This window comes from Caloenas nicobarica, chromosome 2 (assembly GCF_036013445.1).
Source record: "Caloenas nicobarica isolate bCalNic1 chromosome 2, bCalNic1.hap1, whole genome shotgun sequence".
NCBI lineage: Eukaryota > Metazoa > Chordata > Aves > Columbiformes > Columbidae > Caloenas > Caloenas nicobarica.
The window spans coordinates 142,720,898-142,740,283 of NC_088246.1; the positions used below are offsets into that span (position 1 = coordinate 142,720,898).

The 19,386-nt window shown below is 40.3% G+C and overlaps 2 protein-coding genes across 2 annotated transcripts in view; both read right to left on the bottom strand.

Annotated features, from left to right (window-relative positions):
* RGS22 (regulator of G protein signaling 22) overlaps positions 1 to 19,386 on the bottom strand; it is a 65,497-nt gene that overhangs the window by 40,430 nt on the left and 5,681 nt on the right. Inside the window, 5 exon segments of the mRNA XM_065627230.1 lie at positions 169 to 850; positions 3,757 to 3,928; positions 4,268 to 4,436; positions 6,219 to 6,304; positions 10,312 to 10,533. Of these exon segments, the coding sequence (XP_065483302.1) occupies positions 169 to 850; positions 3,757 to 3,928; positions 4,268 to 4,436; positions 6,219 to 6,304; positions 10,312 to 10,533 (1,331 nt within the window).
* The window catches only part of PABPC1 (poly(A) binding protein cytoplasmic 1), a 338,028-nt gene that overhangs the window by 33,122 nt on the left and 285,520 nt on the right, over positions 1 to 19,386 (bottom strand). The gene's annotated exons all lie outside the window — the stretch shown is intronic.

The window sequence follows — 19,386 nt, forward strand, 5'->3', positions numbered from 1 at the left end:
TCAGCAGAGTCATTCCTGACATACCTTGTCGGGACACTCATGATTACAGTAATTGTGCCTGTTCTCGTCAAACATGAGAATTTATTCAGAAATTTCAAAACCTCCGTTGATCTAGCTGGGTTACAAGTGTTAAAACAATGGGAATAAGTGTTAAATAATGGGAAGTACCTTTGCTGCCTTGTAGTGTTCCTGAGAGCTTTTAGTCTTTCAATATCCATCCAGAGCCACCAGTATCTCTCCCCAAGTGTTCCTTTAATGAACTTCTTGAATCTTTCAAACTCACGTCTGTTGCCAGTGTCGTAAGTCCTGTGACTAATACACCAGGCAGCCCTACTGTCTGCCCCATCACTTTCAGAGCTCGATCTTAAGCTTACTTCTTCAGTATCTCGTTCTCTTACATCTCCCTCAGAATCCAAGGCAGTCAATGGAGAAGAACTTTGAGAAAAGGGTGACTTTGCAGTACCACGAGCAAACTCATTATTTGCTAACTCATGTATAAACTCTTCAGGTGGTTTTTGGAAATCCACGTCACTCTTAGTGTCAGCAGCTGCCTGGTGGATCAGTTCTGAAATGGGTTCCTTTATTACAAATGGAGTATAAGTCGTTATGAATTCTTCTGGTGTCTGAAAAGTTGCACTTTCCTGTTCATTTTCTTCTTGTACTGCACTGTCCCATTTGGGGTCTAGATAAACTCTTAACTGAGTGTGGGAAGGAGGTTCAGCAATGGACACAGAAGAAGCCTCCTCAGCCTCTCTGGATCTCTCCCTGATAATGTCAGCTTTTGCTGATGCTGTTCTTGAAGAGGAAAGGAAACTCTGTTGGTGGCATTCCTTAGACAGGGAACCTGCTTCTGCATCAGAAAAGATCATTGAACACGGTTTTGATTCAGGACTCTTGCATATCCACATATCCAAGTTAAAAAACGCAACATATTTATATTGTGCTGCTGCAGAACAATCACACCATGTCACGCTGCAGAGTAGGGAATAGAAAAGGTGCCTCTGCTGTTGCTATCTGGCTAGAAACTCAGCCCCATGACTCAGAAACTCATTCCCTATTGAATTCCAGCAGAGCAGCAGAGTTCAGGAACAACTCCCTCTGGAGCCAATGGCCTTGTTCACTCATCTGAGCATCCCAGCTCCTTAGCACTTGTTAAACCACCTTGTGCTGCAAGGCCTTGGTTTCTTCCTGAGCATTTGTTGATAGTTTGATCAAAGTCACAGTATGTAGCAGGACTGGGTTCTGTTTTGGCATGAGGAAGGTAGTTAAGCGATAACTCTGTCTACTTATACTGGTTATTGTGAAAGACTAAAACATCGAACAGGCCTCTGTCAGTTGAGTAAAATCTCCCCATACATAGAAGTATGACAAAACAAATGATGATTATATTAAGGGTTCTGGAAACATTTAACAATCCTGTAGTCCAGTCTGCCACCCAGAAATGGCTCCTATCCATTTAGAGATGTTTCATAACTAACAAGTTCAGAACAGTGACAAGCCCTGCTTTTTGAGGTTTTTTTTTTAGTCTACACTTGTCTGCTTAATTCCTTTTACCAGACTTCCCATCTTCTCCATGTTATTAAGCATGCCCTGCCATCCTGCTCTGCTGAGAAAGAAACTTTCTGCTTTAACTTGATCGAATATCTTTTCTACTTCTGCCAGATTTTTAGCAAATTGAGTACTTCTGGAGCATGTTAGCAAAGATGACCTTGACTATACATACAGCTTAGTTAGGTTGATGCTGTACAAGTCAGCCCCATAAAACTGAGCAGAATAACTACAGATATTGTGAACTCTGTTGTGGCTCTACAATATGTTCATATCAATCTAGTGTTTAAACTACAGAATAAACTGAAACTTCTGCATTTCCCTGAAGCTAAGATGTAGGCTTTCATGACCTGTCGTATCACTACGGCAAAAACATTTTCAGTGAGGAGACTGCTACAACCTGTGAGCTCATGCAGTACATCAGACAGTGATAGAATAGGGCTAAATCTCTCAGATCCACTAAATTCACTTTTGTAATGTTATCAGCCTGTGTACCCCGCTATGGTGACCTAGTCAATAAATGGCAATGGCAGTTAGACATTCCTTCCATTTTCCCCCGAAAATAAGCCACATCCAACCAGTGCTGGCCACTGTCACAGACACTTGGATTAGGAACATGGCACAGAGATTCCCTGCTCTGCACTCACATCATTTTGTGTCAGTACCTATGAGACAAAATGTTGATAATAATGTAAAAATCACAGTGATTTAAAATATCTTTTCTTATTTCTAAACTATTTTAAATGTTTTCACTTAAAAAAATATAGCTTCCTAATACAGTTTGGTGACATTTAAACATGAAAAATGATTTCACAGGACCTGAGCAAATTAGGAAGAGTGGTACACATCCTGAGTAATCAGAAGCCAAGTGGATCAGGGTTTTGCTCATGACATTAATTGATAACCCTGGTCCAATTGAAGCAGTAAGCAAGGAATTCAAACTGGATTGTCCAAGCAAATACCTTCAGTTATTGAACCCTTTCTAGTGGTAGGCTGGCTCTGAGAAACTTAGCTGATGCCCTTTATTGCTTCCAGTGCCTGACCCCTACAACAGGTGAACACTGTGCCTAAAAAAAGCTTTCTGACTGAAAGAATGCTGGATGTCCCATGAACTAAGCATAAAGAAAAGTAATAATCACATGTAAAGTGAAGGTCTATGTTATAAACTTTTCAGTGAGAAGATGTAGAATATCCATTGAGGCAAAACACTGTTGACAGCAGAACAACTGCAGCAGAGGAGGACAGAGGGGCTTTCCTTAGGCCTGTGTCCAGCCCACTGCAGTACAGAGCTAAGTTACATTACAACCCTCTGCAAGAACGGTGCATTTCTGACCTCTCAGCTCAAAGCACTGCAAAAATTAGTGGTAGAGTCATTAGCTGCAGACAAGTGTGACTTAAACAGCTTCATTATTAATCCATACATCAGTAATGTATTTCCTGGGGTGATCCCCATGGGTCTGGGGAAGAAGACAAACTTCTGGAGTTACCATGTCTTTCAATTTTCCATTTAGCCATTGGACGCCAAGGTCCCACCAGTACAAGTCTCAAAGTGGAATGGCTGCTTTTTCCTCTGAAAACGGGGGAGAGAGAACTTGTCACATATGAGCTGAGACTTCTGTGTTCTTCTTGCTACTGCCTACAGAGCAGAAGCAAGGCTATGCAATCAGGTATGTCCATATGTGCATCTCTATGTTCTCAGAACCTTTGAAACCTGCTGAACAATTTCAGTTAAATTTGACAGACAGGAGTGTCACAAATGATCACGTTCGATAAGATTCATAAAAATTGGCAGCCAAAATGCCTCTAAGTGCCCAACATAAATACCCTGAGAAGATAGCTGCAACACAAATCATACATTATCAAATACCCAAAGAATCCAGACAAGAAAGTCTTTCAAAACATATCAAATGGAGAAAAAACAAACAAACCAACCAACTACCACCTGTCAGCTGAAACTTCCAGACATCTATGAGACAGAAATACGTAAGGAAAAAGGGTTCTGGTATCACAAAATTACTTGGCTACTAGCTCGAATTTTCATTTAATGTTGTGGCTATGGAAAGAAACAAATCCCTGTCTGAAGCCTAAGATACCACACGATACTCAGAAGACAGTAAGTGGAGTTAGCAGCAATTCCTTGGAATGCCTTTTCTTTCCACCTAGTTAGACTTGTGTTATAAATACTATGGCTGAGCCCCTGTTACTTACCCAGAAGGCTGTATTTTTCACTTAATGAATCGTCTCTTTCATGCTGCCCAGGCAAATACTGCATATCTTGAATTTCACTAGAAGCTACAGGATGCACAAATGAATCTGTAGTTTTCACAGATTCACTTCTTTTTGCTAATGTAAACCAATCCTTTGTCTGAGAAACTGTAGCCTAGGAAAAGAAATGTCATGGAATATTTCAAATTTCTCTATTTATTGCAGCATTTCTAAGAGCAGAGGAGTTACTTTTTGAAGCCATTTGTCCTGTCTGTTCATACAGATTTCTGTAATGATAGTTCCCAATGAAGAGAATAGCTGAGCATACTTGTAACACAGCTTCTGTTTAAGCTGTATTGCAACTCATCAACTTTCTCCTATACTACAAAGAGCTTTGAAAATAAGGGATATTCAGAGAATCAGCTGTCCAATTAGGTTGCGACCCTGCTACAATAATTAACCCTATGCATTCAATCTAACTTGATGTTACACCCAGTAAACATGTTTATTTTACCTGTCCAAGCGACACGTGGAGCTTCTTCATAGTCAAAGAAGTGTCATCCTCATCCTCAGGAGGGGGAGAACTTGGCCTTTGCTTCCTTATCCAGGGATAGTAGTCACTATCTATAATGAAATTAATGCCAGTCTTGCTCCATTCTACCTGTGATATCAGTTTAGCAAGCCTGAAATTAAATGTTGGGACAACAAAATAGTTAATTTTAGCTTTTAATCAGAGAAACAGTTGATTTTTCCCCAGAACAGGCAATAAAGAACAAGATTCATATAAAAATAAATTGCTACAGAGAACTTCATTATCTGCTTTATTATTTCATCCTTCACCTGCTGTCGTATATGTAAATGCCAGTATTGCCATTCCATAGTCCCCCAGCTTAACAGAGGGTGGCCTGCTTTGCTTTACTAGTAAAACTGATTATATCAGGATGATTTTGCATGTATCTACACAGTTCCAAGCCCTGCCAAGCAGCCCTTGAAATTTTGATCACTAAACCAGAACTATTCTCCTAGATTGTGGAAGACCTGTATCACCACCAGGTGCTACGTTTCCTGGTCGTGTCAGCAATTTTCCAGCAGCAATGCCACAGCGGTGATCATACTAGTTGAACTTTCTGCTGATAACAAGACAGCTGATGCTACCATGTTCACCTGGCTGCTGTATGAGGACTTCATAGTACTGAACAGTACTCCAGTGCTACCTTGTGTTAGTGTCAACCTTGCGATGTTCAGGAAAAGGCAACCTTAGAACCACATGACAGTAACAAGGATGTTCTGAGTTCAGGGACTGCGGCAGAACTTAGTTAAGTTAGAAAGCAGGACAAAACCAACCAAGGTCTATGAGAAGGGAAGATGAAGCCTATGCCTGAGCGTATGACCATGAGTGAATTCCCAGTTTTGTTTGTCCCTAGTACTTAAGGGGAAATAAGATTTCATTCTAGGGTCGGGGTACCTTCATCTTTAAACACAAGTCTCCCTTTTAGCATCTCAGCCTATCTGGATCCTGATTCAGGAAAGCAACTTAAACTGCTGATGTCAATGGAAATTAGGTACATGCTTAGAGTTAGTTTTATGTAATTCTCTTAAGTAAAATTCCTTGATCAAAGAAATACTTTGCTATAGCAGAAGATCAAAGTTAGTGTTTCTTGAGGCTCAGATACGTGTAAAGCAGCTTGCTACCGAAGGTAAAGTGGAACACTATGTCATGGTTTCCTGGTTCTTTACACAGTTTTCCCTTTGAATGTAATCTTCAGGATACTGAAAGTTAAAAATATTTTGAAATTTTTAATGTAGAAGTCTATATCCGAGTAACTAGTCTGTCATTACAATGATCAAACATGAGTTCCGTGAACCACACTGCCAGATTGCCTCTCCCTTCTGGACCCCTGAAACACACTACAGTCAGCATCTAGATACAACCTTAAGGGATGTAGAGGCAGATCCTCCCAAAAAGCACATTAAACCTCTTGAATATCTGCTGAAAGGACATCTGGAAAAATACAGCAAGTGTATAACAGTAAATCATCCAACTATGCCACAGCATCCCACAGAGAACCTTGCAAAAGGAAGTCCGACAGCAGGCCCAAAGGCACAAAACTAATAATTAAAATAAAAAGGACTGGCTGTTTTTTCCAAATAGATTTCACATATTCCTAACTTCCACTGATACGGCTTACATACTGATTAGAGAAATATGCATTGCTACCACGATATCTCTGTGGAACGGAGATTCAGAAATCAGTAAACCCCAGTTTTACTCTCTTTGTAATGGTGTAATATAGTATGTAATTCATGGTCAAGGAAAATTACAGCATGATGCGTGAAAAAAGTCACTGATTTTACTTTATGCAGGTCACTAAAATACTAAACAAAGAGGACTAGAGGCAGCAGAAAACAGATTAAGAGTACTGTACAAATTTAAAATTGAGATACAGCATAAAAGATTGCAATACCTGTATTCAAAGTAACAGTCGCTTTCTAGAAATGCTGGAAGCCTTTCTTTCTTAATCCACTGAATTGCTTGTTCTCGATCAAGACACTATTAAAAAGAAATGCCAAAGATTTGCAGTATGATTGACTTTCTCATTTTGTTTGCCACGTAACTGACTCTATCTCCTTCTACAGAAGCATTGTCTCAGGAAGACAAATATACAGTGAACATCTCCTTTGTTATCCAGTTTAGCCTTAATTGAGCTGGGACAAGTTAACTTACTTTCCTATTAAGAGCTGAGAAGGTCTAAATCTGATTTCAGCTATAAGAGTACAACTCTTTTAACAAATCACAGGTGCTTTTTCTTCAGAAACAATGTGTGTATGAATCATGCTTTTACTGTACAATTCCAAATGCAAATTAGATGCTCCTAAATTTTCTGCAATAGGAAAATGCTAATTTTTCTGACTTTATCAGATTTTATAAGTAATCACTATTTCATTTTTCCTCAAGAATTTGAAGAATAAGGATCCCTTAAATTAAATTATACTCCTAGAATGGAAGAGCTGTGGATATTAAAAACAAAATCAAACAAATAAAAAGCCAATCGGTCATCACCTTTCCTGCTTTTATGCTGGAACATTCCACAACTGCATTGCACACAGTAGCTCTCACAGTGAAAACCTAAGTGCGTTATGAATTGGGCCCATAACAGATTTCTGCTCAAGCAGTCTAAGTCTCGGTGCCTCATCAAAGCAGAAAGCAAAGTGGTCCTGAAGAGTGGCCTGGGGTGTGAAAGGGAGTGTTGGACAGCTGCACAGAGCCAGCTCACCAAAAAACTATGCCTAGGGTCTTAGGGAGCAACCTGACTACTGGCAACACTGATCCACAGCTGTTTCCCTTAGAAATGACACACAGCACACTTTTTTCCTTTTTTTTTTTTTTTTTTTTTAAGAGTGTACATTTTCCACTCTTAGGGGATGACCTGTTTTATTTATCTGAGCTGCATTTTTCCTTTTAGTGAGGGCAAGACTGATGATTTGGAATAACGCAGTAACTCCACTTGTCCATAAAAACAGGTGAAGTTTGGGCAAGGATGGATGCTACTTGCTGTATCAAATAATCAGTTCATGCAGATTACATTTTAAATTTTCTTTCCATGAGCTAATATTCCATTAGGGACAAGGGTTATTTCTGCCTCATATATATATATATGTAGGGGATTAAAAAAAAGCCTGAATTACTCAGAAAGTGGGTGGTTTCATTTAGAGAGAAGAAAATATTTCAAAATATGGAAAGCTTATGTTGGCAGTGGCTCATACAATGTAATTTGTGGAGATGGAGACTAATTATTCCCAACTACACAGTGTATGCCTCGTTTTGGTAACCGACAAGCTTTTTTGGAGTACAGAAGATTGTCTCTATTTTGGCATTTAGTATTTATGTATTTACAGACTCACAGCCCAGTTTTTTATCTGAGTGATTCATAACATGTTCGTGTCTGTACATGGCTAGTACACAAAATTGTATATACTATCAGAATGAAAGAAACTCCATTCTTTCCTCTTACCCAGAGAAAGATGTTACATTTAATCTGATGGGGTTTGTTACCTTGGTTAGCTTCCTTACCCAGTCAGCCTTAGGCCTTGCTGGGACCCAATCCAGCAAAGCTTTTAGCATGCATTTAACTTCCTTGTGTCAGGAGGATGGAGCCAGGCTCTTCTCAGTGGCAACCAATGATAAGACAAGCGACGATGGGTGCAAACTAGAACATAGGAGGTTCCACTTAAATATGAGGAGAAACTTCTTCACAGTGAGGGTGACAAAACACTGGAACAGGCTGCCCAAGGAGGTTGTGGAGTCTCCTTCTCTGGAGACATTCAAAACCCGCCTGGACGACCTTCCTGTGTAACCTCATCTGGGTGTTCCTGCTCTGGCAGGGGGATTGGACTGGATGATCTTTCGAGGTCCCCTCCAATCCCTAACATTCTGTGGTTCTGTGTGATTAAACATGTACTTAAGTGCTTTGGTGAACTGGGGTTTCTTTGAAGTAAGGTATGTGGGATGCCAGCCAGTTTCTTTCCATAGTTGTGATCAATTCTACCCAACTCTGTGAGGTTTTTTTCATAATATATTTCATGTCAAATTGTTTTTGACTGTTGATAAGAAGATACTTACCTCCACAACAATAATTTGCAAGTGTGCATACACACATGTAGAGAACTTTAGCTTACTTGTAACAGTCTGAGAGGGAAGTAAAACACAGATAAAAATAGCACTGGGTGTATTTCTTAGGCCTACTAGCTCATTTTCATTAGTTATGTGCCAGTGATGGCCACTCAAGGTGACTTTTTGTAGCAATGTAACATTCAAAGCAACTGCCAATCTCTTCAGTCAGTGTGAAGAAAGCAGCCAAAGCAAAGAAGACAGCAGCACCTGATGCCTGAAAAATCAAATCCTATTTGATTTGAACAGAACTACTTGATGCAATTGGTCTGGGATGATTTCTGGTTCAGTCATAGTGTAGTACAAAGAATGAAGCTGACTTCTTTCACCTTGTGTAGTTCCAGTAACAGTTTTTGACATGTTGATTTGTAGGCCATTTTGTTCCAGTTCAGCTTTGAGATGCCAAGCTGACCTGGATGAGGCATCTATATTACCTATCCAGTAAATGAGGAGTCAAAAATAAGAAGAAACGTCACCCTTTCCCCTAAAAAGGAGGAGTGTGCTGAGGCATAATGCTCCTCAAAAGGCCATAATGCTTCCCTTTGGAAAATGGCCCAGATAAAGAAATATATTCCTAAATAATACAGAAGCCCTGTTGCTGCAAACCACATGAAAGATGTAAGGAACAGAGAAATGGCTTTGATTTTGTCGAGAAAGGCCACCCATAGTTGCAATGTGGGGTCAACCCAGAGAGCAACGTTAGCCACACTCACACAACATTTACCAGTTGAATCCTGAGAGCAAATAAGAAATCAAGAATAACTCTTCGGCTTTTGTGCTCTCAAGCAAAGTATTTGTGAAAATAATTACTCAACATGGTAGGGATGTCTGTGAGCCTTGTCCTATTGTACCATTTGTCCATTTAGATGCAGATAATTACAATCTCACATTACTATCCTTTTATTAAACATCATTGCCTTTTGACCTCTCTCAACACTGTTTTCTTTTCTGAAAATCATTAAGCTTATGCTGGGCAAACCAGCAGTCTGTTACAACTCCTTGATTTTCTCTCAGCTTTCCAGCTATGACATAATTTAGAGCAGCCGCCTCTAAAAATGTAGCAAGCCCTTAGACTGGCCTTCAATGAAATGAACTGCATTCACGTCAGTCACATCAATGCAAAGTAAACAAGAAAGGAATAAAACAAGTATCCCGGTGAAATATTCTTTCTATTCCAAAGCTATTGCTTAAATGTAAACTCCCACAACTAATTATACTGTCTTGTAGTCTCTCAGGTACGTATGGTGCTTCAACTCCTGATTTTAAGCTGCCTAATTTGGCACTGAAGCAAGCCCTGAAAGCACACAGGTAAGAATACCAAAACTGATAGTGTCTGAGCAAGTTTGAAACAAGAATTTTTTTCTAAAATCCAACCTATCTTTCCATTAATTTAGCTTTCTTGTTGCCAGAGGTTATTTTCTCTGGCCATTTCAATTGATGCTAACCATGTAAATCCTTTGGGAATTAATGGAAGAGAGACTTATGTGTTGCCAGACCACAGATGAGCTCATAGCCACACAAGGAAATTAATTAATAAGGAAAGACTGAGATGCATTAGTTTCAGTCAATTTGCACATTCCAGGGATCACTAGTAAAGTAACTGTTGTCATAATATTTTTTCTTTTAATATTAAAAAGTATTTGGACCACACAACTGAATCCTGCCCTACAGAGTCTTCAAAATTCTGTGCTACAGGATGTACATGTGTAATTCCATTCACTTGTCTGGTAGACACATGTGCATTGCAGGGCATAATTTGGCCCATCATTATGTTTTCCTAACATAAATTAACATTTTTCCCAAGCTACCAAGCCAAACACAACAATAACTACTGCCAGTATCTCTACAGTATGATCTAAATATAAACTCAGGGGCTACAAGATGCTTACCATAGTGTTGTAATTTGGATCCATATTGAAGGCTGGAGAAGCATTGCACATTTTGGAGAGCTGCCCATCATTCTTTGCTTTCCTTAGAACATCATAAATGGGGTTTGGAGGTTTCTGATCATGTAGAATATTTTTCAGCTGGCTCTCCAGGCGTTGTGCGGCATCGTTAACTACTTCAAAAACCCCAAAGTCAGAGTTAAATTTAACTGGCTGGGCAAAAGTCTGCAAAAGAAGTTCGGAAAGCTTATAACGTTGTAATAAGGGAACTTTTTCATTTAAGAAAGTTACTTTTTACAGTATAGAAGCATCCTACAGAATGCAAGCTGGTACTATGAGGCTTCTTTCTGTTGCCTGCTGTAGTTTATGTCTAGGGCCTGGAATAGTAATTTTTCTGCATTCTTGTTCTTTAGTCTCTTTGCCGTATAGCTTTCCAAGGCATTCCTACTTTTTATCTTGGCTATGCTTAATTGTCAAGAACTTAACTAATTCAAGATCATAGACCATTCTTTTTCACATGCAAATAATAGATCCAGTACACAGATGTCTAGAATATATAATTCACAGTGACGTTAGGAACTGTTCTGCAGGAGACTACTTACCGGATAGGATCAGATCTCCAGTGCTATTCTCCTGTTCATTACCACAAGCAATCAAGGCTTGAAAATATTAGCAACGAAGCCAACCTTTTAAGTGTGAGATGCATTTGAGGAGGATGAATCTGAAGGTTTCTATATGTAGGAAAGGGTTTTCACCATATTGTTACTTGTAGTTCAGGCATCTACCAAAACCTACAGCCTGCAGTATGTTTTATTATACATCACAGGCCAGGTACTGTGTAATACATGAGATAGACCAAACTACAATGTCAGCTATGTAACTTTTGTCAACTCCAAAAAACCCACTGCATATGTACACATTAAAACAGAGCCATCTTTCTTCGAGTTCTGGTATTAGGTATTTCCTTAAAAGGCTATCTTTCAAATTCTTTTACTTGAAATGAAGAGGGAAAATGTGAAAGGATTTTACAGAAGTAATAGGGGATACCCAAGACAGTTGTGAATATAAGATTATATACAACCAGAGCATATAAGCATCTCTGCACTGAGCTGGAGGACAAGAAGGCATGTTATATTTAAGGACTGAAGAAAAGCCTGGAAATGTCCAGACCCAGTGCCAAAATTCTTTTTGGCTTCATTCCAGGCAGGATCTCACCTGGTGTTTGTACAGTTGTCATTCTCCTGCGCTTAATAAGATTATTTTATTTTTTCAAGCACTGTATTTTTAATTTCCTTGAACTTTTTCATATATCACATATACACACAGACATAATTCATATACATACTATGTATGCTGAATACATGCTACATATGATATAGAAATATACTACAGATCAATTTTATTCTTCTTCACACCTATATAAGTCCAAAGTAACCATGTCAGTATGAGCGACTTTGTTGCTTCTGTTTGAAGCCCCCTTGTTGATCAACGTCCTGTAGAGCAATGCCCAGGATCAAGCCATGTGGCTGCAACATGTGGTTACAACATTCCCTGCTTACCCCATAATGTCTCACTGTGGAGGCTCGGCCTGGCACAGCACGTAGCGTGTAGGAGCTGTAAGTGCATGACTGGTGCCTGTGACATCAGACTGCCACTGCGCAGAGCCACGCAGTGAATTGCATTAGTCTGCTTAGTTACCTAACTTCGGTTGAAATCATGGCTTGGTTTTTGTTCTCTGACACCTTGTGCTTCTTTTGGCAGCAAATTTCTCCAGGGTGCTCTGCAGGTTTTAGTGGGTTTTCTCCAGATGTACAGAACAGCATTTTAAAGAGGCTTTTATGTGTAGTAGATTTCTCTATACTTCTTTCAGAACTCCTCCCAGTTTGCTATATGTACACTCCATGTACTTTCAAACCTAATTTGGGCTGCTACCAGCTTTTAAGTGACTAACTGTGCAACCTTAATAACTTCCAAATGTATTCCTTCTTATTTATTTTTTCATGCTTTTAAAAGTGAAACAGAAGAAAATACACTAAAAAACAAGGTGCTTCAGTTTCTCGGGATTTGAAATGCTGTTGCTTATGGAAAAAAGCAAACAAAGTGCAAATTCCATAATCCAGGGCTATGAGACTGGACAGGACCAGATTATTTTAGTTCCATGTTATGCAATTTGAAAACTAAGCAAAGACAATATTAGCTTATCACACACATCTACTTTTACTTAATCCTTTGTAACTCACTCTAAATCTCATTTTTTCAATATGCATTCTAATTAACTGAACAGAAAACACACGACAACTTTAATGTAGTGAAGCGGATGCTAGTATTAATTTTTAAAATGTAAATTGCATTGCTATTTTGTGAGTCTGGCTACAAATCATTTGTTAGACAAATATACTAATGGAACAAAAGAACGCACACTCATGAGATAAGAAGATTAAGACTTCATACACTATACTTGACGGGAAAAGATGGTTCTAGTCCAGACTTTTGGGTTTTGGACCAAGATGTAGTTACCTGTACCCAGCAATATCAAAGGGCATGCATACTTCTTACATCAGTCAGAGAGTAGCCAGTAGAGCCCCTTTACTTGACACTAGCAAGACTACATCTGGATAACTGCATTCAGTTTTGGGTCCCTAGTACAAGAAGGATATTCATATATTTGAGTAAGTCGAGCAGACAACCACTGAGATGGCTGGAGCACTTGTCCTGTGAGGAGAGGCTGAGGGAACCGGGCTTGTTTAGCCTGAAGAAGAGTCAGCTCTGGGGGGACCTAGCATCAGTCTTACAGTACTTACAAGGAGGTTACTGAGAAGATAAAGCCAGGCTTTTCACAGAGGTGCTTCATGGGAGGACAAGAGACCATGATCATATGCTGAAACAGTAGAGTTTTCAACTGTGTATAAGAAAAAAGGTAATTGTGGGATGATTAGCATTGGAACAGAATGCCCAGAGCAACAATGGAATCAGTTGTTGAAGATTTTCAAGACAAACTGGAGAAAGTACCAAGCAAGCTGGTGTCGAAACTAAGCATTGGCCCTGCTTTGGGTGTGAGGCTGTACTACAGACCTGCATGAAGTTCCCTCCAGCATGAGTGATCTATGATTCTGTACAAATCCCAAACTCTCATTAAAGTATTGTGTAAAAGCATTTTAGAAGATTTTAAGCCTTTCTGGGGGAACTGTGTTTCACTTGCTTACTTAAGAAAACTAGAATAATAAATGAGAATGGTTTTAGAAGCGTATTAAAAGATAAATCCTGACCTTCTTAACTCACCCTCACCACAAAAATAGAAGTGATAACGTTATGACAAAAACCAAATGGGAACACAAAACAAACAAACGAACAACCCCACCAAAACCAAACCTGATTTCCTGTAGAAAACATTTTCCCAGTTACAGTCCAACACAGAGAGGCTCAGTCAATCTATTTTCCCCTCAGTATGTCAAAAACATTGGAGCAAACACACAATCTAACCATTTGCACACATTACAAGCCACAGAAAAAAAAAGCCCAGCTTAATGTCCTGTAGAGAACTTAAAACCTTTCCCACAGAAGCCAAGTGCTGTAAAATCCTACAATGTTTCACAGGACAATAATGAGAGAGGTTTGTGGCACCATCAATATTCTAGGTCATTGAAATAACAAGGAATCTCTTCAGTGAAGATGCCTGTGTTAAGGAGTGCATGATAGCCTATGCCATAAAGGAAGGCGAAAAAAATATCCATGCCAATTTAATATCCTAAAAAATGTCTTTCTTACCCCACATTTGGCAAGTGCTTTGGCTTTTTACAGACAAGTAAAATACACTAACGAAAGATTGAGTATCAATGCATTCTTCCCTATATTCTCTCTTCAGTTTGAGCCAATTTTTCATCCTTTGAAGACAGAGAGGGAAAACTCAAGAGCCAAATTATACCTCAAGAAAACAAGAAAAAAATAAGTCAGGTTTGGCAGAAGACTTGAAGCTTGGGATTCATACATTATCAATTCAGCACAATAAACAGGATAAACAAGGAGCTGAGAATATCAACAAATAAGAAGTCTACAGACTTTGCAAACTGTTTCAATCACAGGCAATTCTCCCTTTGAGCCCAGTATGACCAGCATAACTCAGTGTAGTCGTCTCAGCTTCAGAAAAAAATCTCCAAGCAAACAACAAAAAGCTGTTTTCAGACTGTGGTAAAGCAATACTATTAAATAAATAAATTATTGCATGTACATTTTTGACAGCAAAGAAATTTCTTAGCTGTCAAATGCACATTGAATATGGTTTCAGCTGAAGAATAAATAGAATCCATAATTCTGAAACTTAAAGTTATGCACTTAACTGAAGGGAAGGCAAATTTCCCTCACTCCTCCCAAAACAGAAACCAAAACAGCATCCATCACCATGTTTCCAGGATATCAGACATATAAATCTCACTGTTCTCTGCCTTAACGGTTTTCAGATATACTTCAGATACACTTAACAAATGTGTCAATATGCTCACTGCATCCCACTCTGAGCAATGCAGTTTGATCCCAAGAGAAACAGAATGACCACAGCTTGGCCACCTCTTAGGTTAAGGCCCTGTAAGGGTGGGAATGAATAGGGACCTCATTCAGGAGTTTTGCCAGACCTTCCTTAAGGCAGGTATGTGTGTATCATAAATAAATGTCAGTGAGAGTCCAAACCAGAAGAGAATTTGCACAGCTCTAGGAAGCGCCTGGAAAATTCACACAGTCAATGGCAAATTTCCCATTGACTTTAATGAGTCCACGATTTCCCTTCCATTGATGAGTAAGACAAAAGTCACAACCACATACCACAATCTAATTAAGAGATAAGAGAAAAGCATTTTTAGTAAACCTGCTATCAATAAGAAAAAAGTTGGGAGAGCTTAATTAGCTTCCTTTGAATGTCAAAGATAGCAAACAAGTTTTAGTCCTGGGTAAGACTCAGGCCTTATTAATACAAAAGCTTTTTTAAAAAACATTGTATTGGCACCTGAAGCCTCCCTTCACACACCTGGAAAAGACAAGAAGAAACTAATGAGCACGTACTGACGCCTTGAATTGATGCACTGAATTATTCACAACCATCTTCAAAACAGAGAAGGGCCTGAACTGTGCAGCAGAGTGGATTGCTTTTTCTTTCTGCCCTTTTCCATCATCTGCTACTCGTAGATCAGGCCTGGTTTGACTCTTGACAGCACCAGGTTTTCAGGATCATTCTGTTTCAGAAAGACCAATCGGCTTTAATTGTTCTCAGAATCATAACCTGCATCAAATGCTGAATCCCAGACTATTGAGCAGCCACACGAGTTAAAACTCTTAGCTGCATACTGGCCCATATCCGTCTTCCTAGACCATTTATCATTATTATTTTTGATCACACCACAGTAGTTCCTAGTAGCATGAAAATTATATCAAAAAAATCTATCTACAGAATGCAGCCTTCTCTTTCTGTGTGGCACTATTAATAGATCTCTGTGCTCCTAAGCAAGGAAAGGAGAATGTGTTTAATGTAATAAAAGGGATTAAGTAATTCCTTCATTTTCCTTTTTTCTTTTATGAGCAGAGAGCTTTTCTAGTGAGAACAACTTTCAAAAGTAGTCATCTTCAAATGTGAAGTTGATAAAACTGTTATCACTTGGTATCTTTCTGCTGCAAGGGAAATTCACAGCCAGGGTCTTGCAACGAAGAGTGGTATCTCCTGACTATGCACCAACTGAGGTGCAGTGAGCTCTTTTGTCTCTAGTGCAACTCTTTGAGGTCACAAAGAGGAGTGTGTCTTCATCAGGATCACTGGTAACTGGAAACTGAGGGGTAAGGCCCCAGCATGGACTTGGGGTAGAACAAATAACAGGCAGCCTGTAGACTGCAGGAGAAATGATCTGCCATTACTGAGCTTTCTTACTGAGATCTCCAACACTGGGCTAGATGGCAATTTCTGACTTCTGAATTTCCATTCCTGGCTAAACATGGAATCATAGAATGGTTTGGGTTGGAAACGATACGGTTGGCTTTCTGGGCTGCAAGCGCACATTGCCAGGTCACGTTGAGTTTCTCATCAACCAACATCCCCAAGTCCATCTCAGGGCTGCTCTCAACCCATTTTCTGCCCAGCCTGTATTTGTGCTTGGAATATTACATATTTTTGGATGTTTTAAATACATGGATCAAAGATTCAAATTCTAGGGATGCCTGACTAGCTAGAAATGGAAACGTATCCAGGCCAATGTTTCTCTTAAATCTTTCATTTCAGATTAGTTACTAAGGAAGGTGTAACTCATTTGTATGTCATGTAATTTGTTTCTGCTACTGTGAAATCACTGTACTACTGGCAACAAGTGCCCTCATGAGGGTTTTTGTGTTATTTTATGTTTCAGAAATATTTGCTGTATGCACTATCCTTCATTACAGTACATAGATATTTGGAGTACCCAGATATTAATGTCAGATTGTATTGAACATTATTGTAACAACAGGATCATTTAAAGGACATACTGTAAATCAAAGAAAAAAAATCTGCTGCTGCTATAGAAAGTCCCCAGTGATACTATTCTCCACACACTAGCAGTGCTTTATAAATCAACGTAGAGGCAGTCTTTTAAAATAAGCATATGCTACCCCTGATTTCTCGTACCAAGTCACACAATATTTTCAGTTTAACTTGTTGCCTAACTACTAGCACACCTGGGTAATACTGTTCCCAGGCAACCATGTATAAGCACAACAAGAATAAAGCAATGGAAATCTCAATGTGGTGTTTCAGTAGAAGCCTTTTGAGAAGGAGAGGGAAATTGGGAATATAAGGTATTCAAACCGCAGAACTCAAGGCATTAATAGAACTTAATTCCGAAGAGGGTAAATCCTCAGGAAAAGATCAAAGAGAAAATAAAACCAATTATGAGAACATTACAGATAAAAATAGCTAATAGAGCATCTGTTTTCATGAAGATATGTAAATATATATGAGACCACATGTCATCTTAGAAAACCACCAAGATTACCAGCGTAAAAGTGTTTACTCAGGAGTGTCTGTGAACTCTTTTCTCTGGGCTTCCAGAGCAGTCAGGAGCGCCTGGACAATCGCCGCGGTTCAGAGCTGCTGAGCTGTGCCAGGACTGCCGGCTGAGGAGTCCTCTGAGGCCGAGGAGAATTTTGGCCCCTAATAGATGTCCTGAAACCCATGCATGTCCAAGGAGACCCAGAGACTAAGCACGCTGAATTTGTTACCCATTCCATCCTCTGTGATTTGGGGAAAACTTGAAGTGTAGCTTCCAAATAAGCAGCAAAGGTGTGGAGGATGGTATTCCTGTGCTAAGAACAATCTGGCACATGGAAGGAGGCCTGGGTTTAAAAGCTACATAGTTCAGCTTGGATTTAGGCAGATATCCTAAAGCAGCTACACGGCTGGGGTTGGGGCGGGGGGGAGAGGAAAAGAAAAAATCCAGCCCGCTCGCTACACATTTTCTTCCATCTGCATCTCCCTAGCTTTGCAAAAATTATTCTTAGGAATCTTGCAGCGTGATGAAAGCATGGAAAGGCTGAGCTCCTGAGAGAAGTCAGTATCGCTGCCGTGCACAAAACCCACACTCCGATAGAGAGTTAATACCTCCAGATCCTATTTTATGATAAAAAATTGACACGAGGAGCCCGTTCTACCATCTTTAGTTCTGCAACTGCTATTATAGATTATGTGTACTTTTACGCAAATCTGTCATGTGGCTTAGAGAGCACACCTATGCATTTCAATAGTGGCTGCACCATACTCTTACGTTCAAGGAGCATCAAGAAATATTCTGCCCCTTCCTAATGCTGGTGGTGGTTCCTACCAAGCAAGTTGCAGAAATGGGCATATATTCTCATAGTGCAGCCTGTTGGGTGGAGACAATGGGGATAGTCAGGGCCGAGACTACTAAAATGAAGTTGAGAGAAGTTGCTGCAGTGAGAGAGCAGGACAGTACATGTGCCTGTCATGAGAGGGTGGGGAGGCAGCATCATTGATGGGGAAATGGAACAAAATATGGGGCAACTGAATCACAGAATCACAGAATCACAGAATGTTAGGGATTGGAGGGGACCTCAAAAGATCATCCAGTCCAATCCCCCTGCCAGAGCAGGAACACCTAGGTGAGGTTACACAGGAAGGCGTCCAGGCGGGTTTTGAATGTCTCCAGAGAAGGAGAATCCACAACCCCCCTGGGCAGCCTGTTCCAGTGTTCCGTCACCCTCACTGAGAAGAAGTTTCTTCTCACATTTAAGTGGAACCTCTTGTGTTCCAGCTTGAACCCATTACCCCTTGTCTTACTGTTGGTTGTCACCGAGAAGAGCCTGGCTCCATCCTCGTGACACCCACCCTTTATATATTTATAAACATTGATGAGGTCACCCCTCAGTCTCCTCTTCTCCAAGCTAAAGAGACCCAGCTCCCTCAGCCTTTCCTCATAAGGGAGATGCTCCACTCCCTTAATCATCTTTGTGGCCCTGCGCTGGACTCTCTCCAGCAGTTCCCTGTCCCTCTTGAACTGAGGGGCCCAGAACTGGACACAATATTCCAGATGAGGTCTCACCAGGGCAGAGTAGAGGGGAAGGAGAACCTCTCTGGACCTACTAACCACCCCCCTTCTAATACACCCCAGGATGCCATTGGCCTTCTTGGCCACAAGGGCACAGTGCTGGCTCATGGTCATCCTGCTGTCCACCAGGACCCCCAGGTCCCTTTCCCCTACACTGCTCTCTAATAGGTCATTCCCCAACCTGTACTGGAACCTGGGGTTGTTCCTGCCCAGATGCAAGACTCTACATTTCCCCTTGTTATATTTCATTAAATTTTTCCCCGCCCAACTCTCTAGCCTGACCAGGTCTCACTGGATGGCAGCACAGCCCTCTGGCGTGCCAGCCACTCCTCCCAGCTTGGTGTCATCAGCAAACTTGCTGATAGTACACTCAATTCCCTCATCCAAGTCATTGATTAATATATTGAACAGTATTGGTCCCAGAACTGACCCTTGAGGCACTCCACTAGATACAGGCCTCCAACCAGACTCTGCCCCATTGATCACAACTCTCTGGCTTCTCTCCTTC